The sequence below is a fragment of the Solanum dulcamara genome, chromosome 4 (genome assembly GCF_947179165.1).
Source record: "Solanum dulcamara chromosome 4, daSolDulc1.2, whole genome shotgun sequence".
Taxonomy (NCBI): domain Eukaryota; kingdom Viridiplantae; phylum Streptophyta; class Magnoliopsida; order Solanales; family Solanaceae; genus Solanum; species Solanum dulcamara.
The window spans coordinates 10819928-10847329 of NC_077240.1; the positions used below are offsets into that span (position 1 = coordinate 10819928).

A 27402-nucleotide genomic window follows, 5' to 3' on the forward strand; every position below is an offset into this window, starting at 1 on the left:
TTGAGCATGCATATTATTTGAATTAGTTCTGCCATTTTTTCCTTCCTTGGCTCTATGATTTATTATTAACTCTTGATTGTGTTGGCCATCCATATTGCTCCTTGTCGGAAACAACCATCCTACCTTGGTAGAAAATACTTTACCTTTCTCAGACCCCACGTTGTGGGATTTCACTAGGTTGTTGTTATTGTTGTTGTGTCCATATTGTTCCTTTCCATTCCTTTAGTGTTGGCATTCAAATGGCCCGAATTCACCTCCAATGGAACAGTGATCTCAGCACCAATAGAGACATTCAGAGAGTTTAATGATTCCTCAATTAATTGATGATCTCTTGTTGATTTTTCAACCAATTCTTGACCTCTTCGACCATTTACTCTTTGTTCCTCCATAGTCGATTGCATACCTTCACACTTTGTATACTTGTGGTGTATCTCTTCACGTTCGAGAAGTTCTGGCCTGATTCGAGGCAAGTTATTGGTTGTGAGGGGTGTATCTCGTCCCCATTGACATTTTGGCATTGAGTTTGACCTTTTTTATTCGCCGGAGCTCCAGCGACCTTATCAAAAATCCGGTCACCGATGAAATCACCGTTAGAATTGATCAAATTTAGTTGTGGAGATAGGTCTTTACCAGGAGAACAATTCCCAATATCCAAATCCCCTCGAATATCACCGGAATTTGTTCGAAAGTGGAGGCGACTCTCAGGCGATTCTCCTACGATTTCACAGAAATCGCCTGTTGTGATCTCTCGATTGGAAAGGTGGAATGGGTTGAAATTTGGTGTGAAGATAGATCTTTAGATACAGAATCAGCCCCGTTACTTTAAATTGCATGAATCTTTCCAGTTTGCGACCAAGAAATGATCTTTTGTGCCCAGGCTAGTTGTTCCTTCGAAATCGTTACAGGGATCGCAACACTACAGCCAAAATTCGAGGAACTAGGAATGGAAGTAGGCCTTGATTCCAGTTGGGTCGCTCCTCTTGGACTAAGTCCGGTGGCCTGGGGAGCTCCACCGGCGGCGTGAGAGCCATTCCGGCAGACATGAGGGAGAGAATTTTTAGAAAGAGAAAAAAATTAGGACTTAAGATTTAAGGTTTAGCGTTCAGGTTAGAATTTAAGGTTTAGAGCTTAGAGTTTAGGGTTAGGGTTTGAGGTTTAAGTTTTTGAATTCAGGATTTAAAGTTCGGGGTTTATGTTTTTAGAATTCAAGATTTAGGATTAGGTTTGATTTTTAGGTTTTAGGATTCAAGTTTGAGGTTTATGGTCTATGTTTTAGGGATGAATTGGGGTTTAATGTTCTAGGGTTGATGTTTAGGTTTTGATATTGGGGATTGCTTCTTTTTTTTTTGAGGTTTTGAATTGGGGTTTGAGGTATTGGTTTTATGGTTAGTTTTTTTTTTAATTTAAAAAATTAATTAGTTAATACTAATTAATTACAATTTGTACTTAAAAATTTTGAATGATAATTAATTATTACTAATTTCTTTAATAAATTAATTTTTAAGCAGGCGGTGGATCCGTGGATAAACATCAACGGCCGAACCTAAATTTTAAACCCAATGGAAATTTAACGGTCAAGACCCACAAGCAACTTCTCCTCTGTCATCAATCGAAACCTAACCCACCAATCATCATTCTCAAAGTCAACGTTAACATATATTTATCTCAAATAATTGTAATAAATTTTTTATATCCTTGAGAAATGTGTAGTAATTATTTTATCTCAGTTGATTATCTCAATTTATATTAATTTAACACCCATTTGGGTGCTTAGATTTTAGTGCTTTTTTGTTGTTTCCTTCTCGAGATTTGCGTTTTATCCAAGCTCATGAACATGCCCATATGTGTTATAAGCTTAGCATTCACGATTTTCCAGCTCTTTAGTTCACTTAGTGTTTGTCTCAAGCAATTTTTAATGCTAACTTTTAAGCTAATGTATCCCATTTTATTTGAAGTTTTAGATCAACTTAGTGCTAACCCTTTGAGTTTTTATCACTATTTCTTTTTCAGTTTCCAACTTTACACCTCGTCCTTCTCCAACTTGTTTGGAATTGAGACGTACTTGTTGTCCTTGTCCAATTTTACACATGATTGGTGCTTAAACCAGGTAATTAATGGTACTTGATATTTTTATTTAGTTGATTATATGGATTCCATTTCTGTAGGCAATGTTCATAGAATCTGCTATTGAATCTTTGTTCTGTTTTTGTTTATTGGGAAATCTTAGGATAGAATTGTTGGAATTTTAGTATTGATTGAGAATGGGTGAGTCCATCTTTTGTTTTAGAAAATGTAGATTAGGAAGAGTAATGGGTTGCATTCAGCTTGTGCTAGGTTCACTTGTTATACTCGTGAGCCTTTCGAGTTTGTTTAGGTTTTATTCTGCTGGATTTTTCTTACATGATGAGGATATATGTCGCCATTTTTATGGTGTGAAGGATGTTTATGATAGTTTTGACGTAAAGGCACTGAGTTCTCGCGTTGATGAAGTGCTCGATAAGATGGAAAGTTTGCAAGATAAGATCGAATTGATTGTACAAGAGATGGAGAAGAACAAAGATGAGTTAGAAAAAGGGAGTATTCCCAAATTGGATTACAAGAAGTTCTTGGAAGAAGAGGTGATTAAGCCTTTATACTCTGCTCATATTGCCCTTAGGCAAATTAGGATGCCTAGAGTCGAAGGAATTGAGAATATGACAATTAAGGAACATCCCTTGATTAATAACTTTGTGATTGAGGAGATCCGAAAGTATATTACCCCGAAGGAGAATAGACATAAGAAAGTTAATATTTTTGGAACACTGATGATTTATAACACGATAGGGCATGCTTGTGTGTCGATGAAGAAAGAATTGGAGGAATATATGAATTATGATATTGGATCATATTGTAAAGATGATTGGAACATTGCGCAGAAGCTTATGATTAATGGTTGTGATCCTTTGCCAAGGAGAAGGTGTTTGACAAGGGCCTCTAAGCTCTATCAGAAACCTTATCCGATTAACGAGTCCTTATGGAGGATCCCGGATGGGAGAAATGTTAGGTGGAGCAATTACCTTTGCAGGAACTACGAGTGTTTATCGAGTAAGAATCCTAAACGAGGTTACACTAAGTGCACCGGATGTTTTGAAATGGATAAAGAAGAGAGAAAATGGGTAACAAATTCTTCACTTCCTGCGGATTTCTTGATCAGAGATGTATTAGCAGTTAAGCCAGGGGAGATTAGAATTGGTCTGGATTTTGGCATTGGAACGGGGACTTTTGCTGCAAGAATGAGAGGGCAGAATGTGACAATCATCTCAACTGCACTGAATCTTGGAGCTCCTTTCAGCGAGACGATAGCACTTAGGGGTTTGATTCCGCTATATGTGACGTTGAATCAAAGGCTTCCATTCTTCGATAACACTATGGATTTGATCCACACTGCTGGATTTATGGATGGTTGGATCGATCTACAGCTGTTGGACTTTATCCTATTTGACTGGGATCGTGTTTTGAGACCAGGAGGCTTGTTGTGGATTGATCGATTCTTTTGTAATAGGACTGATCTGGATGACTTTATGTACATGTTTCTGCAGTTCAGGTACAAAAAACACAAGTGGTCTATTGCTCCCAAGGCCAAGGATGAAGTTTATCTTTCTGCATTATTAGAAAAGCCTCCTCGATCTTTATGATCATACAAAGCATTAGAGCTATTACTGACATGGTATTCATAGGATTTATCTGCAACATTTGTTCTAGTGTCTGCAAATTGTAGGAAACTTGTGGTTCTCTTTGTTACACTTCACATGGTATTCATAGGATTTATCTGCAACATTTATTCTTGTGTCTGCAAAACTGTAAGAAACTTGTGGTTCTCTTTGTTATCAAAAGATTCAGTCTTCATTGTTATAAAATGCATATTTCTTTGTTTTTCACCTTCATATTTAGGAAGAAAATACAGAGCTTCAACTTTAGTATTGTTCATGAAGTGCAAAAGATTCATATTGCACAATTACTATTTGATGTGATATGAAACGTTTACCTTACTATTCATCAACTGCAGAGGAAGCATATTGCACATCACCATTTGATGTTCTAATCAAACAAATGATATTTCTGCTTATTTTGATTACGCGTGTTCATAATGAAATGTATATGAAAGCTGATAGTAATCATAGTTGAAAAAATACAGAAACCTAAAGAAAGCTTGACCTTTATTCTTTTCTTTTACACCAAAGCTTGTCTAAAGACTGGGTTAGTACTAATATTTCTGAGGATACTAATCCAAAGACTTGTGCTGCTTCTGAAAATCCCCTTAATCTTGAATAACAGTATGCAAACACCAAGAAAACATGCCACTAGTTTGTCTATTATTAGCTCTTGACAAATTAATGCTAAGCATTCAACTATAAAAATTCTTTATTGTTACTCAACTCAACACACTCCTGGCCAACAGTTTCGTTATGGCCTTGGAGCTGAGTGGCCTCATTTGCATCATGGGCAAAACTTTAAGCTTAACAACTTTTGACGTTTAAGGTTTGCCCATTAGACAAACAGGACTCAAGTTCAAGATCACCAATGTTAGAATATATCAGTCCACCACGCAAGTCAGGGAACCAGGTCCCTTGACACAGTCAGTCAATAGAATGCTCGAGTTAAGTGCGGAAAGTAAAATGACACATGATGTTTACGTGGAAAACCTCCTTGCTCAAGGGAGGAAAAACCACGACCTGACCCTCAGGATTTAGCTGTCAATCTTCACTATGGTGCAAAAGCAAAGTAAACTATTACAACCTATTGTACCTAGTTACTAACCCTCTACACCCCTTTGCTTGCAACAACAATGATAGTTATTGATCAAAAAGTTACCAGAATCTCTATCAATTGCACCCTAACACAACCATTTGCATTTTTCTTTGAATTTACATTTAGCCCTCGCTCTATGAGCTTCTTTAGGCCTTAACTTAATTTGATAATTATATTCTACTGCATAATTTTTGTCAAATTCTTTCTAAAGTGTTTAGTATTTTCAAAAATCATTCCAAGTTCAAAAATAGCAACTTCACATTCATCATCATACCTGACCTTTTTACTCTTGCTTCTTCCTGATTGATCAACACCCCTAACAACCTCTATATCTAGCACATTTGTGCTATCATTATTATCATAGTTTGAGCTATCAATATACTCTTCATCTCCTCCTAATCTGCCAACATAAATATCCTTCTTATTTCTTCCAATATCTTCAAAGCCTCTATCAATACCATTTTCACCTACTGGTATTTCTTCAGGTACTTTTTTTTTCTCCTAGGATTAGGATTTCTTTTGTTCCTCCTTTCAGCTCTAAAGGATCTCAATTCTTCTTCAACATCTGAATCATCTTCATCAAGAATGACATTTACATCTGAGTCACCATTAAGTAGATCTGACTCAGCCCGAGCCTCATTTACATCTGAAACAACCTCAGTCTCATTCACATCTGAAACAGCCTCATTCTCCACATTTTCATCAGTATTTACATCCACTAATTCATCAACATAGGCTGGACATGCTAAAAGACCAACTGGAGTTGGCAATTCCTCTAACTCAACAATTTTATGGACCACATAGACATGAAGGTCATCACCATCTATTAAGTCTTTCACATAGTCTAACAATTGAATATCAGAAGTAACTTGGACAAATTCATTGTTAATTTTATTTTGACAGTAAAAATTCTTCACATTTATTTACTCAAGGTCTTTAGTGTATGAAGAAAACTCGACAAGGCTAAAATGATCTTTATCAATGGCAACGGCAAATACATCTATTTCTTCTCTGTAAGTAGGGTTAGGGTCTGCGATAATATGACCCCCATGATGAAAACATGTCAACATATAGTCATCCATATCTCAAAAAAGACCCCAAACACAAGAAAATACCCATAAAGCCCTTACTTTATCAGTGCAATTTTCAAAAAAATTCCTAGTTACAAAATGTTAATAAAGAGAATGAAAACAACCAGAACATACACCTTCTTCAAGAATGAAACATACAAACACAAGAAATAGTTGATAGAACCTTCGATTTTGTTATAACCCATATTTTGCACATTTGGACATCTTGGGATAATTGTAACAAGTTAAGGATAATGCTATGTTTTGATCTTGTTTGATACATAAGTTGGTTATGAAAATTTGGATGTGGAATTATTGAAAAAGGCCAAGAGCAAGATTGGAATTTCAAAAAACAAACAAACAAGAGAGGCCCAAACAAAAGACCCAAGCCCAAGTCATTTATCCATGTGATGAATGAATAAAAAAGGGGCACTTAGTCATAAACCTCTAGAACCTTCAAGAAACACTATTACAAGCCCCAAGCCTAAGCAATGTAACTATTGCCCACTACACCACCGCTTCTCAATGATGTAGACTTTTCGAACACACTCCAAAACTAACTTTAGCAATGAAGTCATGGTAAAATAATACATCTGCAAATAATCAAGATTCCTTTATACATCAGGAACTGATTTTACAATGTTACAAATAAAACTCAAACTACAACACAGCTACAACGAACACTATCTTGAGCAGCTCTATCAGGTCCCGTGCAGCTTTTGTTGAAGTTCTTCTTTTCTTGAGAGAACACTAACACATGTTTTTGTTGTCAAATCTTGGAGTGAAGAACTTACTTACCTGGTTCAAGGTTGTCCAAGGTTTTTGTATATACCTTGGAGATCCACAACCTAGGATGCACTGGAGATCCACAACCTAGGATGCATTTGATTGAATTCAGGTCTGTTGTCTCTGATGGCTCTACCAACCCCAGCAGAGAATGACAGCTTTACAGCTGGCTGATCTGCAACTTGATTTGCTCATAGAACTAGGTCGACCGTGTCCGTGTATCATGTCATGTAGTTTATTGATCATCAAAACTAAATAAAAACCAATTTTGAAGGTCATTGGGGGTAATTTCCTGGTTTCTATCCGTCTTTAAGGAAATAGACCAGCTGATGTATAACAATTGTGCATGAGCAACATCAGTCAACTATTGGACAAAACAGTCAACTTTAATTCCTAACAAGTGTGAATTATAGAGCAAGAATTCAAGAAACTATGAATTTTACAAGGAGAAATGAAGCTGATTGGCGAATAATTTGTTTTGTATTTAGAGTTTTAGCAAGTAATTAGTGAATTACTAATACTTAAAGGATAACCTAATGCACAAAACATCCCACGTTAGCATAGTCTAAAAAAATGCATTCAAGGAGTGTGATGTAGATATAAAAAGATAATATCAAATCAAAGTTGAAGTAAGCTTTAGGTGTTGCTTAAAGTACATGTATAAAACAAAATAGAGATGAAAATAACAAACAGCATAATTTAGCAAAAAAAAAATGTACTTGAAGAGTTAAGGAGCCATGCCAAATGCCAATCCCTTTTATGTATTGTTGAAATAAATAAATAAATAAATAAATAATTCCAATGTGTTTGTTATAATACAGAGGAGATGGACAGAAACTGTAGTAGTCAAAAGTCAAATACAAATACTTAAATTAAACCATGAGAAGTATTTTAAGGGACTCAGACAGCAACATCCAAATTAAAGATGCTTGTTATTTGACTCTTATACACTGACATTTCAATTGCTTTAATTAATTTTGAAATGGAAATCATTATAATGAGTAATGACCAATCATAGCAAAATTCAAATTGGCTATGACACACCAATAAGAACTTGTCTTTTTTTTCTTTCTTTTGAGATTAACTAAGTCTTCATTCCTCCAAGTTTTGAATTCATTCCCACTTTTTTTCCAAATAAAATAAAAATAAAAATAAACTGAAAATTTAAAAAGTTGGAACCTGCTCAAAGCAAATAAGTAATATTGTGCCCACCGGCCATCCTAATATAGTCATCATGTGCATGATTGCATATATTTTTGTACCCTTTTTCTAAATTTAGTGTAGTTGTTACTTGTTACCAATAGTGTGTATCAACGTTCAAAATTAGGGTCGGTAAAATTAGTTGATGAAAAATATTATCCGTTCAATTTATTTAAATTTGGAAAGGTTATTGATCGGTCTACTTATATATTAATTCAATTTATTTTGACTCACTTACTTCTGTTCATATAAAAGTGTAGTTGATATATAACTCAAATTGATCCATAATTTTTTTTTGTCAATCTCATTTTTTAAGAAATCATTTTCAATTTGACATGTTATACATAGTCATATTAACCAAAAATAATAATTTAGGTACTTGAATAAATCATAAGAAAACAAAAATAATAATTTAAACTTAATACGAATTGAACGACTTGTGGTATGACTTAATATTTAACTCATATTAACTCAACCCATTACGTCTCAAATAACCAAAAGATAGCTCATATTAACTCAACCCATTACATCTCAAGTAATTAGAAGACAGTTTAGTGACCCGCTAGTTTAATAACTCTATTCATATAAACCCTCTTACATTTAATTTAATCCGTACAATTCACACTCCTATCCAAAAATTTCCTAGTTACTCTCAAAACTCACCGTTAGATGTTTGAATAATTGGTGTTCTGGTTTAAATTTACTGAACATTTTAAAGGCTTTTATTACTGGACATTCAAGTTTAGTTGTTCATCTGGTATACTAATAATTCCATGGAAATGGATGGCAAAACACTTCAACAACATTGATCCTATAAATTTATTAGTACAATAGAAGTATTAAATCAATTTTTCAAGAAGGCGTCAAGCCTTGCTTTAATTTTGTATTTTTCTATATCGAAGTTATTTAAGAGTGATGTGTCACTTGTTTTAATTATTAAAGTTCGGTGAGTTTGAATGCATATGTGAAAGTAACGTTCTTTAATTAAGGAAAGTGAATTATAGTCACATATCAGAGTAAATTTTTTACACATAAATAGTTCAATATATAAATGATAGGAGTAGTTTCTATTCGTGGTAAGTATATATATACCAAAAAATGAGAAATTATATCTTCGATGCTGATTAATTAACTGAATTAAATATGTTTAATATGATAAAATTCAAATAATTATTATTACATTACATACACTTAAATCATAAAATTCAAAATTTTAATATAATTTTAAATATTATATTTATTTAAATTAAAACACATAAATTTAAACGAATAAAACTCAAATTTGGATTCAATACGTGAACTGGAAATTTGTTTCTGGATGTCGGGTCAGGATTTGAGTAACGCCCAACTGTGACGAGTGAGGATCTTTTGGTCATTTCATACGGGGCTTTGCAGGCCTTATCGTGGTAATTTGGTGGTTCGGCAATAACTATAGGGGTAAATCAGGAAATACATTTCTTTCATTAGACCACTATCAGATAAGGACAAACCGGCAAAAACATATGTTTTATCAACACACCCCTTGAACTTATCTTTTCTAAAATTCATGGTCCCAGAATTTTTGAATATGACAAGAAACAGCATATGTTTTCTTTTCCTCGTATAGTTTGTGGACATGGGGTAACTTTGTGCTGACTACTTGAATTCAAACCCTAGTTAGTCATCTATATCTTTCATTCATAATTATAGACTTTTTCTTAGACATACAAGTAGTGATGAAAATCTGCCGTATGAATCAAATTTGAATGAATCAAAATCAGTTAAATTTATAAATTGATTAATTTTTGAGTTAGGTTAATATCAAGAATATCTAACTCTTATATAATTTTAGTTTCTGTGTTACTTTATTATATTTCATTTAATTTACTTAGTAAAAAAAAACTATGATTATGATTATATATAACATATTAATTAAAAAAAAGTTAAAAATATTTTGATAATTTTTTCATTGGTCAATTTATATCTTGCTCAAATTGGTTCAACTTTTAAATTGACTAAATTGGACGAATCAAGATCGATAGATTAAATTGATTTAATTAAATGGATTATTAATCTGCACAAATTAAACTTACACGAATAATATTACCATGGAGGGTGGGGTGGGGTTAATTTAGGGGATACAACACCATATCCTTATACTACTTAAAAAGTAAGTTTTTCTAATTTCTATTTCCAACTAATATCATTAGATAAAGAAGCAGTTTATAACCAAAAAGTTATACTATCATTCCCAAGGGAGTAGCTTAAATATATAAAAATCTTTATTTGTTTATCTATATTCAAAGATTCTAACCACTTGTCTTTGTTTTTAGAAGTCACAATCAAACTATGAGTAGACTAGATAGTTACCTGTGAGAGAGAAGAAAAAAAACCCAGCATTAGTAAAATAATTTTGGACAGGAAACAAAATGGCAATTTCAAAATTATCACACAGCCTAAGGTTTAATTCACATGTATTCGTATAAACGGAAATATTAAAAACGCTCTTAAACTTTGCGTGAATTATTAATTTCATTTTTAAACTATTGATAGCCTTAAAATCATTTTTTTATTTGTCTAACTGAATTTAAATACACCCTCAATCTTGTAACACGAGTGAAATATATATTGAGTTTTAAAGGTGCGAATTAAAAATGAGGGGTTGTGATTTTTACGAAAGGTTGTGCCATTTTTAAAGAGTTGTGACCGCTCTGAAAGGTTATGCCTTTTTCAAAGGGTTGCGACCTTTCTAAAAGGTTGTGATTTTTGTAAAGGGTTGTGCCTTTTTTTAAAAAATTGTGATTTTTTTTTAAAGAGTTGCGACTTTTCTGAAAGATTGTGACTTTTGCGAAGAGTTGTGATTTTTTCAAAGAGTTGTGACCTTTTCGATAAGGCACAATAAGCACATGTTCACACTACCCTTTGTTGTCTATAAATAGAGGATTTTCTCTCATTTTTTAAATTGAAGTTTCTCGTTCTTTTACATATATTTCTTACAAACAAAGTAGAGTTTATGCGTGATTTCGTTGCTAACTTTGAGTTCCCAAAATTATTGAAGTTTAAGGTGCCTCTACTTCTTTAACATGTATATCCGTTTTATTTTGGAAGAAAATAATCCACAACTTCAGAGACAATGAGGGGGTTAAATTTTTTAAGAACACATATGAATTCAGTGGTCTCGGATATTTGTTTCTTATATTTAATTTTTTTGTTTATCTTTGTTCTTCTTATATGCTTCTTGAACACAGTAATCATCAGTACATCCTTAATTTCTCTCTAAATTTAGGGTATTTTGAATACTTCTCTTAATGTTTTATTAAGAGTTTTATGCTCATACAAGAGTTTGAAACCACTTATTATGTTATGTGGCTGATTGAGGATGTATTTAAGTTTAGTTAGTTAAGTATAAGAGTATTTTTAAGTCTGTCAATAGTTCAAAAATAAAATTAATAATTTGTGTCTAAGTTAAAGAATATTTTTAATACTCTCTATTCCTATGATAAACAGAAATACACTATTGTACACTACCATTAAACCATATAAGTAAGTGCCAAATTACAATTTCTTGTGTCCATCTTTTGACATCAACCCCCACCTCCCCCCCCCCCCCCCCAAAAAAAAAAAAAAAACCTCTCTCCTCTGTTTCTTTAATTACCAGAAATCAGGGAGAATTTGCTGGTTCTTGTCTTTCTCTTCTTCTAAACAGCAAAATCCCAAGTTTTGTTAGTTTCTAAAGCCTCAAGATATAAAAAAAAGGAGCCAAAGAACAAAAAAGATAATCCAAATAGATTAGCCTCATTAATCATTTTAGCCTTTTTTCAGCAGCTTTCTTTCATTATTTACTTTTTCAATGTCAAACCTCTCTTCTGGAAATAGTAGTGATGAAACTCCTAACGTGCTGTCTAGTACAAGTGATGGATCTAGTGCTCTTCCTAATAATAAGAAAAGAAGGAAATTACCTGGAAATCCTGGTAAAGTTATTCCCTTTCACCTTAATTGTGCTCTAGTTTTAATTTACTATACATTTTCCTACTCCCTTTCTTTTTCTTTTGTTTGTCCAAATTAAAAAATAAGTATGTCTTATGAATTATGATTACTCCTTATATAAAAATCAATAAATAACTTTAAACTTACTGTTTTATCTTCAAATATTGTTCATTCATTCTTAATTAAACTTCGTTCTCAATTGAATACCTCATCATGTCGCAGAAATTGAAACTAAGAGACCATAGTAGAGATAAGGTTTGCTTATAACGTCCTCTTCAGATTTTATTTGTTAAAGTATACTGAACATGTTATTATTATTGTAAATTAGCTAGTCATACATGGATCATTCTCTATTATGTATTGTAGCTAGTAGTTAAGAAGCTTGATAACTTCAATACATATGGCCGGCAAGAAGAAGAAAGATTCAATTTGTTTGACGACAGATATCCATGCAGAAAAGAATTTGGATTTTACCCATTTTGTTTTCTTTAATTCCTTTTTTTAGTGGTATATTAATTGTTTAAAGAAATAATTAATTAATTAATTATAATGAGATTGGAAAGTGATAAGTATGTGTAGGTAGTTGAAGGGTTGAATACTTCAATTATTGGTTCAATAATTGGAGTAAACTGTTGCATGCTGCGCGCTTAGATATGTTGGCATATTCATACTACTTCCTTCCTTATCTGTTTTTAACTGTTTCATGAAAGGAACTTTACATATGTTTCCTGTGCATGCATGGATATTATATTAATATATTACTCCCTCTATTTCATATTAACTAAATTTGAGAGACATGCATATCTATTAGAAAGAACATTCAAGTATGTAATTTAAATCATATTTTTCACTATTATTCTTTTATTTATTTCCAAGTTATTCTTAAAAGTAGTGCAATTTATCTCCTAAAAAATGTAAAACTTTATTAAAGAAAAGGGCAAATTTGTGGAAAAAATGTCAAATATTTATCTTGAACTTTGAACAATGAAAAAAGACCTAAAAATTCACTTAATATGAAATAGAAGGAGTATCATGATTCATGTTGCATTTTCTCTTCAATTTAATTTTTGATCTTATAAAGTTAATTTTCTAATTGTTTATATTATCCAAAAATATTTTTCGTTCATACACACAAGTCATCCTTTTATTTAACAACTATTTATAATGTTACTTACTTAGAACGAAAAAAGTTATTATAAGTTGGTAATGATGATAAATTAAAATTTGTTAATGCAGATCCTAGTGCTGAAGTAATTGCGTTATCACCAAAAACTCTAATGGCAACAAACAGGTTCATCTGTGAAGTGTGCAATAAAGGGTTCCAAAGGGAACAAAATCTTCAATTACACAGGAGAGGACACAATTTACCATGGAAACTAAAGCAAAAAACAAGCAATGAAATAAAAAAACGAGTTTATATTTGCCCAGAAAGTTCATGTATCCACCATAATCCTGCTCGTGCTCTTGGAGATCTTACGGGAATTAAGAAACATTTTTCTCGTAAACATGGTGAAAAGAAATGGAAATGTGACAAGTGCTCTAAAAAGTATGCAGTGCAATCTGACTGGAAAGCCCATTTCAAAACTTGTGGCACAAAGGAGTACAAATGTGACTGTGGTACCATCTTCTCCAGGTTAATAAATTCATTTACTTAATTAATTTCTCATGTGTTAGCTTTTGGGTTAGAGTTAGACTAAAATTCATAGTTTTACATGGTGTCATTGTTGTTAGAGTGGGTAAAATTAAAGTCTCACATTGGTTGGGAAATGGACTGATAGTCTCCTTATATGGACTTGGGCAACCCTCCCCTCAAGAGCTAGCTTTTGTGTTTGAGTTACGCGCTGGTGTCACATCTTTACATGGTACCAGAGCTAGGTACATCCCCATCCGTTTGGACTCCCGGTCCACGCTCTTATTTGGCCTGTGCGTGAAGGGGGTGTTAGAGTGAGTAAAAAGTCTCACGTTGGTTGGGGAATGGATTGATGGTCTCCTTATATGGACTGGGGCAATCCTCCCCTCAAGAGCTAGCTTTTAGAGTTGAGTTATACCCAAATGTCATATCTTTACAATTGTCCAATTCTTTGTTCGCTGAATTGTCCACACACTAGTTAACAACGTCTTATGAACGTGCATGAGTGAAGTGTTAACAATTCTCCCCCTATGAACTAGCTTTGGCTATACAATATTAAACCAGTCGTAGATTATTAACAGTTATTTCTAATTTGGTCACTACATGTAATGGACTATATCATTATGCAGGAGGGATAGCTTTGTGACTCATAGAGCCTTTTGTGATGCTCTAGCTGAAGAAAACAACAAAGTAAACCAAGTTTTAGCTTCAACCACACAACCTTTAGCCACTGGCACTGCAGGCAGCACCCAATTAGCCCATGAACTTATGTCAACTACTACTCACATGTTGAACTTATCACAAATCAGAAATCCAAACATGAAAATTCCTCAAATGGTACCCTTAAACATGGCAGGAAGCATGTTTTCCTCTTCTTCTAGCTTTAATCAGCTAGGCACAAATTCGTCGAATATGTCATCAGCAACAGCATTGTTACAACAAGCAGCTCAAATGGGTGCAACTGTGAGTAGTAACATGAACTCCACAATAAATATAGTGCAAAAAGGGCACCCTTCTCTGTTTAATGGCATGCAATTTCCAATTCAAAGTGATCATGATCAAAATCAAACACAAATAGGGAGCACATTGCAGGGATTTGGTGGATCTATGTTACAAAATAGCGGTGATGATCATCAAAACTCAACAAGATTATTGCAGATTGGTTTATTTAGCCAAAAACAGAGGATATTGAATAAGGAAGCTGGCCATAGTAATGAGGAAAGCTTGACTCTTGATTTTCTTGGGATAGGAGGAATGAGACAAAGGAATTTACATGAAATACATCAGCAGCAGCAGCACCAGCAAGAAATGATTACTTTTGAACAGCAAAAAGTTAGTCACCAAAGTATTCAAGAAGTGGACTCCATGTGGGATGATTAAGATAATAGGGGCATACAAAATTTGAAGCTTATGAATTCGGGATTCTAGTTTTTTTTTATAGTTATTGGGTTTTTAATTAATAATTTGTACATATGTAATGAATTTTCCTCAAACAAATACATGATTTGGACCAAAGTTATTGATTGAGCTAAACTTGTAACATACACATTATCTCTGCCCCTGTATATATGAAGGAAATTAGCCGCATTTGATTGAGTAATTCTCTGCTAAATACATATATATATATATATATATATATATATATATATATATTCTTTTTTTGGTAAACAGGAGATATTTATATATATCATATATGCATCAATACGCCTATATTTTCTTTTTGTTTGGTAAACCGGAGATATTTATATATATCATATATGCATCAATACATCAGTAGTGGCATGGGTGCTGCTAGCACTGTCTTTGTTAGCAATTACACTAGTAGTAGACTTAACTATATTACATTGAGGTCTCTGCTATATATATATTATAAGGTTAAATAGTTTGATTACACTATATAATTTGTGTTTGGAATGTATTTTGAGGTGGTCTTTGATTTTTTCCCCCTCTCAAATCAGTGATTTCAATTTTGGTTCGATAGCTTATTTAATGAAAATTTGTAAGCGAAAGTATTCCTACTATTGCCTAATTTTCCAAGGTTATTTTTGTAAGATTTTTTTAATATCAACACCAGCTTCTATAAGGCTCATTTATTAATTTAACTCATTTAAGCCCTTACAAAGGATGAAGCCCATTGGGCTCAGTCTAAGACAGTCAAATTTATCAAGTTATTTAAACACCAGCCATAAGGAGGAAAATTTCGTGCAAAAACTTGTTATGACCGAAATAATCAAGTGTCACGCGGAAGCTAGTAAAGCAAACCTCGAAAAATCATAAGTAAGAAAACAAATAAGAAATATATCAAAAAAATCACAAACATTTAACATGGTTCGGTCAACTGACCTACGTCCACAAAAGGAGATGAGCAATTCACTATATAACTATGAGAGTACAAAATATTGAGAGAAATAACCTCACACGATTCACTCGGAATACAAAGAGGTTCACACAAGTATTAACGTGTAACACTTGTGTCTCACCATTTCTCCCCCTACACGGAACTCTCAAAACCTCCTAGGACTACATTTTGAATGCCACTACGTTAAAAGGAATAAGCCTCTATTTATAGAGTCATAAATTTTTTTCTACAAGAAAAAAGACTAGCCAAATATAAAAATTTTATGTTTTTTTTTTAAGAAAAAAAATATCTAATTATACGAGAAAAGGCAGGACAAAGACCCAACAAAACATGCACATCCATGGTGTTGGGGCAGTCCACTATTCCTCTCAGCCCGCTAAATGCAAATTGAACTATTGGATCCATAGTTTTGCTACTGGCCCAAGTTTCTCTTTGCTTTTATTCAAAGCCCATAAATAGTCTTTTCTTTCTTTCTTTTCACACACAAATAATCCAATTTGCAAGTTTGAGTTGTCCAGCATAGGATGAAAAATATAATACATTTCAATAGTATAATTTAGAGACAAATTATCTTTCTTATCCATTTCCTTCCTTCTTATAATCATCTACCAATCATATTTCAATCATAAATCGAACATGATCGACACATAGTAGATCATAAGAAACTATTAAACAACAAGTTTATTACATTCTTATACATGACGAATATGCTTAACTACTTAAAAATGACTAGTAAATAGACCTCTCCAGTACTGTTTAAATATGTAAAAATCAAGTGATAAGATAAACACACCAAGTTCAAATATGAAACTCACAAAAATATTGATAGTTTAAGGAGTTTACGTTATTAACGCTTTAAAATATTGAACTTTACCATATAGTAATAATTAAGATTCCCAATATAGAAATATTACTTAAGAGTTTAGAGAAGAATCTTGTGAATATAGACTATATAGAGTTCTGTAGCAATAGGCTGAGCCAATTAGATTATAGACTTTTTTCAAATTTTTTTCTTGTTGTTTCAACAGTAACATACTCCACAGGTTCCCAAAAATTAACGTGGTGCTTGAGAGTTACTTTATGGATTTTCACATAAAATAATGACTTGGAAAACCTATAAAGTTTCTAACCCTAGATGTGTCAATAAGAAAAACTTCCAAGTTTGCATATCAAGCTTGTTATAAGTTCAATCTGAGTACTGACTATATATAGTAGGATATACTTAACTCTCTATCTTCCAGGTTTGCATATCAAGCTTGTTATCATGATTCATACGAAATCTACATGTCATTGTAGGTGCATAGTCGAGATTTGCACTAGGGGTTCCAAAATATGAAAAAATAAACACACGAAGAAACAGCGGCAATTCAACATCTAATATATATATAAATCGCGTTCACAAAATGTGTTTTGCTTGTTTTTTGTACTTTCCAAAAAAATACGCATGCTAGCAATTTTGTTGTAAACAATACATCTATTATATATATATATATATATATATATATATACAAATAATAATTTTCACTAAGTACAGACAGTGTAATTTTTCACCAAATGAGACTCGTCCATACCCCTAGGCGCTCCACCCTTAGACCCAATGCCACTGCCAACCGATTGACAGCTTAGTTAACGTATGAATTTAAATCGCATTCGGAGAATGCGTTGTAGTTGTTTTTTGTACTTCCAAAAAAAAGAAATACAATTGCTAGCAATTTTGTAGAAAACAATACACATTTTAAAAAATAAAATTTTCTTTAACACTCAATAATATATTCCAAAATAGATAGAAGTGAATTTAATTATTATTTTGTTAAAAAAAAGTTCATATGAATACATTCAATATAATTAAAAAGAGTCTACAAATACTTTGACTTATTAGTCAAATGACGAATGAAGAATGTAGTTTGAGTAATGAAAATATAAAATGTGTATCTGACATTGGCATAAATTAAAACAAGAGGGGATGGAATCTATTTATTAATTGGAATTATTTTTGTAAATAAATGAGCACGAAACTAATCGTAAACTTTGTAATAAATAATGCTTTCATTTTATCCTCATTTATCGGCTGACGGCATAAAGAAAATTATTTAATGTTACTGTAATTAATAAGTATACTCTTAAGTCTCTGTTAAGCAAGATCAAGTACATTAAGGAATTTCTTAATTTTGAGGAAAAACAATATTATATAGTAGTACTCCATTAAAAGCAGTAGCAGTAAACTTTCATCATGTGGTGATACAGTAGTAGTCTTAATTAGTAAAATAATAATCAAAAGCTTAAAAACGTAAGAATTAGTACAAATGCAAATAAAGGTGAAATTAATTAAGGGTTGTGCCGACAAAACCTAAATCTTATGAGGTAATCAAACACTAGGGCTTCGTATTAGTAAATCATTCCTTCCATTTCTGCTCTTTAATTTGATTAATTAATAGCACATGCAAACGTGCACAAATGTCGTCCATTCATTTCAATCTCTAGTGTTAATAGTTTAATTATTTTAAACCAGTTTAATTAAGAAAATTAAAAAATATTTAGCATGTACTTATAGGGGATTTGAGGGGAGGGGACCATTTTGTACCCTAATGAATGAGTAAAAAGCTTTACAGGTTAAATCGTAAGAATTAAGTCTCATTTCAATCTAGAGCATTTATAACAAAAAATATAAACATTTTTTTAAAAATAATTTACTTTTATTTACTTAATTATATAATCAACACTATCCATATATGTCACACTGCTCCATGCACTCATATACATATAATACTATGGACGAAATCCACCTTATCTGGTATAGAATATATGTGTATCTACTGTTTCCAATTTATATATATATCCAATTAAAAAGTTAGAATATATATATATATATATATATAAAGTGAATGCTCTCTAAATTAACACCCATTGACTTAAAATCCCATGTACATTACATCTCAACAAAAATCCACAACTAATTTTCACCATTTTTAATTAAGATATGGAGGATGACCATATGAAATTGGTTCCAATAGCCAATGTGGGAAGGATCATGAAACAAATATTGCCACCAACAGCCAAAATCTCCAAGGAAGCTAAGGAGAGAATGCAAAAATGTGCATCAGAATTTATAAGTTTTGTAACAGGTGAAGCATCTGACAAGTGTCACAAGGAGAATCGTCGGACGGTTAATGGAGATGACATCTGTTGGGCTCTCAATTCATTGGGTTTTGACGACTATGCAGAGGTTATGTTGAGGTACTTGTATAAGTTGAGGGACTTTGAAAAACTTAGAGCCAATCAAAACAAAGTATTAGGTTTAAATGACGATGAAGATAATACGGATGATGAAGAACCTCCAAGTGCTACTACTTCTCCAGTACCATTAGAGTTTAATATACTGGAAAGGGGGCAACGCTTCAATTGATAAGCAATTATTGTGTTATGTTAATCTTTTTTGTATCGTTCAACTATATGGAGTTTCCGATTTTTTTTAAGAAAATTTTCCTTTCATATTTATTAATCAATCTCTAGTTTGAGTGGTTGACCACAGTTATTTAAAGCATTTTTTCCTTTAATGCGCAAATGTTCTAAAACCTAAAAAATGGTTTAGACGAATAAGTGCATAGTGCAACGTACACACACCCTCCCAGCCCCAAATTCTTTTAAATCTTAGCATAAAGTTTGATAGCAATTCTTAATGACCATGTAATAATGTTTAAACATACATAATTAATTCCGATCCTAATAAATAGAAACATTCCACAAGGATGGATTTCAAGAGATTGTAGATTTTTCTTCTCTCACTTATGGGATTTCACTCGATATGTTGTTGTAAATTTTTCTTCAATGTGATTTTAGACTTGAGTTCTAGCTCATTAATTTTGATCCCTTCTAACATCTTCACTGGCCATGATTATGCAATTTATACTGGAGATTGATGGATGACATGATCATACCTCAAGCGACCTTTTAGCATTTTGTGTTATATTAGATGTGTGCTACTTAGCTTGCTTTAATTTGTTCTTTCTAAATGTGGCATTTTTAGTCTCACTTATTCTTATATGATCAATACTCATCTACGGACGTTAATTGTCAGCCCAATAACATTCACTCCACATAATTAACATTGGCTTAATCAGACATGATGTTAGTATACCATTAAATAGTTATCCTACTCCGACCTCTTCCAGACACTATTAAATCTTTTAATTGTGAAGGATACCATTTGGTCCATCTTGTGCTTTCTAATCGTCATATTTTTCATAGCAAATCTTTACTTCAAACATATACAGATACTAGAAAGTATTCTCCATATAAATGGCAAGATTTTTGGAATTAGGGTTTAAGCAGGCAACCTAGGGTTTCTGTAATTAAAGGAGTGGGGGGACCACTCTTCCAATATCAGGGATACTAGCTAGTGGGGAGCTGAATCCACTGTTCCTCCATCTCGCTTCACTAAAAAGTCATCATGCCTTATATTATACAAACACATTATTATTATAGAATTATGCAAACCCTAGCTTTCATTTTTGAATGATTTGCACCAGATATGTAAATGACATCATGCATGATGTGTAACCAACCAGTAACAAATCAAGATAAGTTAGAAGGGAACAAATCAAAAGGCCTTAATTAATTCAGAGTATTGTATTACACCATATGTTTGATATCCAACTTGTATTGTATTACACCATATGTTTGATATCCAACTTAATACATGTTGAAACATTAGCCTGTTTGAATTGACTTATTTTTAAACAGCTTATAAGTTGAAAATTGTTTATAAGTTAAAAAAAAATATAAGTGCAGGCCAATCTTTTTTTTTTGAATTATAAGCTGTTTTCAACTTATAAACTTCTTAAAATAAGTTCATCCAAATAAGCTCAACTATTTATTGGAGCTTATTTTAAGCACAAAATGACTTTAAATTGACCAACCAAACACTCAAAAAAAAGCTGAAAACAGCTTATAAGCCAATCCAAACGACCTCAATGTTAGTTGTGGAAATTGTTTTTCCAAATAAAATATTTTTCAAAAGTGCCGGTCAATCGAACATGAAAAAATTTTGGAAACCAAACCAACGAATATTGAAAATTAAAGATGCAAGTTGGTAAAATTCAGAAGATCAATTTAGAAAACCAAAAAGCTTATATAAAACAGACATGGTTGAACCATCTTCAATGAGGGAAACCACAGAGTCAACCATTTGTCCATTCATACATGCACATCTTTAACAATGCGATCTTCTCGGGGACGGATGTAGCCTTTTGGCTACGGGTTCATCTAAATCCACAACTTTCAATATGGAGTATAGATATATCTACTAAAATTGATCTCAACAAATATTAGATCTAAACCCATAATTTTAATGGTACAATGAGTTCAATGTGGAGAATCTCAAAAGTTGAACCATTAAATTAAAATCCTGGATCTGCATCTGCTTCTTCTCTCTACCTGATGAAAATGTAATATACTACTTCAAGCCGAACTTGATTTTCAACTCTACATAAGGAAACTGATGAACAGCAATGAGGAACTATTTCCACCGGCCAAACAACATATGCTTAAGGCTACAAACTTGAGTTAGAGCAGCTCAAGAGATGCCTGTAACCTCATTTGAGCTATCTTTGGATCTATGCTTCCTTTTTTTACTCCTGCAAATACAAACCAGCATCATTTTCTGGCTGGGCGAATAAATTATGGCGAAACCAAAAGATGGAAAAATGACGATCAAATTAGAGTCTATTGAACACACTTGTCATGTGAACCCGGATCAAGACATGATTTGAGTTTCCGATCAATGTGCTTCACATCTTTGGAAGTCGGAGTCAAAAGTTTACCAATCTGTTCAAATACCAGGAGTTAAGTCGGAGTCAAAAGTTTACCAATCTGTTCAAATACCAGGAGTTCAGGCAGTAAGAGGACTGTGTTAAACCCAAATGAAGAATTCGGGGAAGAAGACAGCAATATTTCCAAAAAGAAGAAGAGAAAGATAAACAACTCCAGGCATGCAGTAATAACAGGCTTAAGTACTTGCCAACGAATCAATGGCATTTATTGAACCAGTAAGTTCTGAAATGGTATGAGCTGGCTGATGACGTGATAGGACACTTCTCAGGTACCTGGTAGAAGAATCATTATCATGTCAATAAAAGTGTTAAACGGATTATTGTGGATTCTGTCCAAATGATAAAGGGACTGAGACCTCTCAAGATCAAATACGCCATGTGCTGTGTTAGCTCTATGCAAAGCTGTCAATGCCAACTGAAATAAGAAAAAAGAAACTTAAATCAGAAAATTATCTAAGAAGATGTGCATGTGAATATTATCTGTATTCAGTAGCACATTTTAAAAAACCAAATCATCACACAGAATGCAAAAGCCAGAGTTTTACTAGACTGTGGTATCCAACAAGGTCATCAGATGAATTTCTCAGATATCAACTATGGTACCATTCAGTGATAATCAGAAAAAGGTTTCTCCTTGCGCATTTCAATATTTTCCTTAATGCAGTCTTGTCCTCTGTCAAAACAGCTATTGACTAATCACATAATTTGTCCTGTGCTAAATATGATTCCTATGGGCACAACCTCACCAAAATATAGAAGAGCTCCTCCAGAATCTATCTACAACCACCTTATGGGCACATCATCAAATTATGAGTGGAGGCTTCCCTCAGTTATAGAAACCCACAGACAACATTTGGAACTCCCAAACTTGCATATCGACAGTAAAGGTAATGAAAAGCATTACAATGATCAGAGAAGAATTATCAGTAGTATGAACCAGAGTTGCAAACAGAGAAGGACCCAGATAATAAATAGCGGGTTCATCCAAACAAGTAATTTTGGCACAAACCTTGCCTGTGTGTTTAAATATTCACAAAAATAAGTTCAACTAATAAACTTTGAACCCAATGAAGCAAATGGATTATTATAAATCCGAACTTGAACACACAATGCTCAAATCATGCATCTGCCTCTGGTTGCAAAATACTGTGTGTTTGGATTGAGAGAAAAGAATACAGAGGAATATACTGGTTTGGGGGGGGGGGGGGGTTCAGAAAAATTTTAAAAAGAGAAGGGAAGGGGATAGAGATCTAAAAGAATAACATAATCGTTGAAAGCTCAATTTCAGTTTCCCACAAAGGTGGAGAGAAATTGAGGGGAAAAAGAAAGACTTTCTCATGAAAATTTTGTGATGCAAGGAAATCCATCTTACTGAGAACAAAAAGGAAAGAAAAATATAAGGTAAAACATTGAAAGAATAAAATTGAAAACCCACAATGCTTAGAGATGATGATAAGATCTATGGTGGCCAGTTAATATCGTCTTCTGGGCTTGAATAATTAATGAAAATCCCACTACTTTTCTTAGGATAATTCCTAATTCAAAAAAACTACAGTATATTAGTAAAATCACTAGGACAATACCAATCCTGAACTAACTATGGCATCTCATCTACTATTGGTTAGCTCATCCATAACTAGGGTAAGCAATTACACACTCAAGATAGATCCCTGGTTTAAATCCACATGGAAAGTCCATTGTTGCTTCCCCACCATACTTGCACTTGTGAACGCTCCTCTGCACATATCTTATATGGCATTATATTTGATGTGGATTCCTTTCTTCTCAAAACTTAACCAAATGACATTTATTGCACTTTATCAGATGTTTTATTTAGATTAATTCAAGATCATTCTTCCTCTCCCAAAAAATTCCAACCAATCATCAGACAAAAAGTATAGCCTAGGTTAGTTGTCAAAGATGGCCATAGTTTGTTGTCAGGGGCAGTAGAAGGAGCTTATGGGAAATTATAGCCAGAATTGATTTTTATTAAACTTCAAACGAACTAGATTTGATCTAGTCTAATCATACTAGGAAAATTAACTGTTAATAACAGAGGATCCATTCTCCATGTCCACACTGCACATGAAAACAAAAAGTATGAAAAGGGAACAAACTAATTTCAAAAGTTTATGACTGCGTGGAATATAAACTTTTCTTTCAACAAAGATGTAGCAAGCCTCAAAGATGTATGTATTTGTTAATATAATCCTCTGCAGGTGGGACGAGCCAGAAATCATATTCATACAGTATAAAATCATTTCAATAGCGGATGTAAATGATAAAATATAACCTGCCCAGGTGGGAATAGAAGTGGTCCATCACTACGCATAATCTTATCGGCTTCAATCCTAGCAGTATCAAGTGCACCCTGTACTTCAGAAGAAAATAACCTTAGCTGGTAGACAATTCCAGAGGTCAGAGTAATATGAATTGAATTATTTCCCATATATGAGATAAGTAAGAACTCAATCAGGAATAACCAAATTAATGCATCATCTACAGTCGACGAATCACTGTTAGTAATGTATCGATGCATTTCAGAATGTTACCAACTACTTATGAGGGAAGTCGATTCCTTTTTCTTGTCACAAGTTGCATACACAAAAATGTTTTTAAGAAATTAATTGAAGTATAAAGAAAGATTAGTTGGTTGGCAGCTCAATGAGCTAGATAGAGATCTATGATGTGAAACTCTAAGAAGAAATTGAATTATAATAATCACCATATCTCCAACATGCCACCAACTTGGATGATGTGCAAAAGAAGATTGATGATAATCTAGCAAGAAGATGCATTAACCTTGATTATCTAAGGAAGAATTAGAAACAACAAAAATGGGAAGAGTGAAATCAGCATGTGTTCCATTGGAGGGAGAACTGAAGATTTTCAATATCACATATAGATTACATGGTCTGGGTGGGTTTAACTGCAAAACTACTAGTTATTGAACAACATTGGATGAAATTCAATTGCAAGAAGCCAGAATTTACAAGGAGCAGAAATAGTGGAATAACATTTTATTTGACAAAAAGAAAACTGTATGGCAAAGAAAATAACAATTTGTTTTTATATGTTAACCTACATCTGTCCCACCACTAACCCCCTCCCAGGAGTCAATTGTGGCCCTTTTCCTCCATTTTGATTCCTCCATAACTTGAATTCTCAAGCTCACGGTTGAGGGACTTTTCATTTCAACTACCTTATCTTGTCGAAAAGAAATAACAATTACCTTCAGTGCCACAAGCTGGTCGTCATCTTTAGCTCCACAGAACTCCTAAACTTTCAAGAGCAATAGTCAATAATTGCAATGAAGAAATCAAGGAATGGAAATAACTACCAATCAAAAGGAAGATATTAATAGGCAATAAAGCAATTATTACTCAAAGGGGAAGGTGTAACAGATCAACAGAAAAAGACCTCTAAATCACTGATAAAACCTTCAAGTGCACGATATGGAGCATAAGCAATAAGATCAAATCCTAGACTCTGCAAAAGAAAGGTTATAAAAAAAAGTTGATTAAAGCAAGATTTAAAGGAAAATGTAGAATGAAATAACCTTTAAATAAAATTCATGCCTGAAAAACCAGCATCTCATTATTGAGGATTACATGATGATCCTGTCCAATCCCCTTACCAAGCTCCTCAGCTGATACGTGATTTTCCTCTGCCTTGCAAGCTGCATATATGCACGTTAACCTACAAAAAGGAAGGGAGGGGGGGGGGGGGGAGCTAGTGAGCTTTGTCTTTGTCAACTATCAACTACTGTATGCATATGTTTTTAAAATGCACTTCAACTTGAATTTGGAAAAAATAACTATTATGCAAATGACCAACCAAACATTGAATAAAGATAGGGGAAGACTAGTTAGATTTTCTTATATTGGAGAGTTGGAGAAAGCACACAGAAGATAGATAAGAAACTTACATAATGTCTTTGGGGTGATGTTCCATCACGGACCATAGCAGATAAAACCTCTTAAAATAAATGAGAGCTGTTGCCTGCAAACAACCATGAGAACTGTTTAATCTTCTAGTTGATTCATTATAGTAGCAGATCCAATAATCAAAATTTTATACCTGAATCTTACGAGGGAACTTAAAGGCATCACAAACATCTTGAATTTTGAACTCGTAGAAAGCCCTTAGAAGTTGTTCTTCTTCAACTTTGAGTGGTTTAGGACGCTTTTCAGCTAACATGCAACCAAAATAGCAACCAAAAGAATGATAAGAATTATGGTTATCTACCAAGATTAAAGGGAGGTAAACCAGAAACTTTATAGTTTCTCTAGTTTTACTTTGATCTGAATAAATACAATCTTACCACTATCTTTTACGTCATTTTGACTTTCAGCATACAAGAACGACCCATCAATATCAACTTCCATTCGAGTTGTTCCAAACTTCACAATAGAATTAGCTATCAGTATTATTCGTAAACCCACAAGAACTATAAATCAGACCTATGTTCTGGGCCATAAAAGTTTCAGGTAATGCTGCCTATAAAATTAGGCAAATTGTTGAAGCAGTAAGGAAGTAACATAATTGTTTGAAAAAAACACAAGGCAGGCATATAGAATTCACAACACACACATAAAATGGAAAAGAAATTCTACTCAATCTAACTCTATGGGGTAAGCATCGGACTTGAGACTTGGGACAATCAAGAAACGACACGTGGCAAGAAGAATAGGTCAAAAGTGACTCAGCAGGGACAACACCAAATGTTATCCTCAGAACATAACCGGTAAGGGAAATCCTATCAATGAAAAATCAGGAGTCAAGACAGTCAGGGCAGGAGTCACAACAGCAAAGACCGCCTAGCTCTGGAAATATGGGAGCGCGCACCATGTTGCGACCAAACAAGATAAGGTCGAGATAAGTTCAGGGGTCCAGCCGTAGTGGAAAGAGCCCGAGATCTCCATCAGCCATTGCGGAAAGAGCCAGAGATCTCTGCCAGCCGTCGCGTAACTGAAATAAATGTGCAACTGATGGATTTAATGAGGGTTAGATCCATGGAAGTTGGTCTCAAGGGTTTAACTATAAATAATCTTGTATCAACTCGTTGTAAACCATCTGATTTTTACTTATTTTACCAGCATTATACTCTTACTTTGTTTTCTTAAGCTCTATGATTCCATTGTTCTGAATAATATCAGTAAGGTCAAGCTTACCCGGTGACACTACCAGCTACCAGCACCAGAACTCAGGCTGATTCTAATTCACTTAACTTATTGTTTCATGTCTATACCATAGTTGTTATTTAGTTAATATTTGGACCTCTCAATACGCGTGTGCTTGACCCATGTCTTAAGTATAAACACTAACTACAGCAACAAAAGGTCAAAGAACACATTCATATTACTTTCATCAAAACAAAACATAATTAAGTGGGTATCTCAAACAAAAGAAAACATATCCACAAGCACACAGAAAATGAAAAAGATAATTTAAAAAAAAAAAAAACATTAAGGAAATGGAGCTAGCATACCATCTCTAGTGCTTGTTTCGCTCTTTGATTAGCAACTTTATACTTATGTTTCTGTGAATACAGTAACCATTCATAAACCCCAAAAAAAAAACTCAAATGCAAATGGGAAAACTAAAAAAAAAACTGATATTCTTCAAGATTGAATTTTGATGAACAATTGTAACTCACAATATCTTGGGGAGTACAAATCCATTTGGATTTATGAGTAGATGTCATGAAATCAGCCATGTCTTCTCTCTTCCGATTCTAATTCTATTTCCAATAAACTGGCGGTCCAATTCTAA

At 33.3% G+C, this 27402-nt stretch overlaps 4 protein-coding genes across 7 annotated transcripts; 3 read left to right on the forward strand and 1 right to left on the reverse strand.

Annotated features, from left to right (window-relative positions):
• Positions 1-1601: 1601 nt before the first annotated feature.
• On the forward strand, positions 1602-3911 carry LOC129884670 (probable methyltransferase At1g29790). The gene has a single exon (XM_055958956.1). The coding sequence runs from the start codon at positions 2262-2264 to the stop codon at positions 3672-3674; it is 1413 nt and encodes a 470-aa protein (XP_055814931.1). The 5' UTR covers positions 1602-2261; the 3' UTR covers positions 3675-3911.
• Positions 3912-11437: 7526 nt separating this feature from the next.
• Positions 11438-14967, forward strand: LOC129886172 (zinc finger protein GAI-ASSOCIATED FACTOR 1-like). Its single transcript, XM_055960746.1, has 3 exons — positions 11438-11794; positions 13047-13443; positions 14070-14967. The coding sequence occupies exons 1-3, from the start codon at positions 11674-11676 to the stop codon at positions 14818-14820; spliced, it is 1269 nt and encodes a 422-aa protein (XP_055816721.1). The 5' UTR covers positions 11438-11673; the 3' UTR covers positions 14821-14967.
• A 3749-nt stretch (positions 14968-18716) lies between these two features.
• Positions 18717-19202, forward strand: LOC129884671 (nuclear transcription factor Y subunit B-4-like). Its single transcript, XM_055958957.1, has one exon. The coding sequence runs from the start codon at positions 18777-18779 to the stop codon at positions 19200-19202; it is 426 nt and encodes a 141-aa protein (XP_055814932.1). The 5' UTR covers positions 18717-18776.
• Positions 19203-20907: 1705 nt separating this feature from the next.
• Positions 20908-27402, reverse strand: LOC129886173 (cyclin-H1-1-like). Of its 4 annotated transcripts, XM_055960747.1 has the most exons (13): positions 27287-27401; positions 27119-27169; positions 25952-26030; positions 25708-25820; positions 25556-25629; positions 25206-25326; positions 25048-25116; positions 24860-24904; positions 23921-23998; positions 21984-22042; positions 21816-21900; positions 21534-21622; positions 20908-21432 (listed from the first exon to the last, which is right to left on the reverse strand). In XM_055960747.1, the coding sequence occupies exons 1-13, from the start codon at positions 27344-27346 to the stop codon at positions 21372-21374; spliced, it is 984 nt and encodes a 327-aa protein (XP_055816722.1). In that variant the 5' UTR covers positions 27347-27401; the 3' UTR covers positions 20908-21371. The 4 variants fall into 4 exon arrangements, with proteins under 4 accessions (XP_055816722.1, XP_055816724.1, XP_055816726.1 ...); XM_055960749.1 differs by lacking the exon at positions 27119-27169 and having other exon boundaries at positions 27287-27402; XM_055960750.1 differs by lacking the exon at positions 20908-21432 and having other exon boundaries at positions 21530-21667; positions 27287-27402.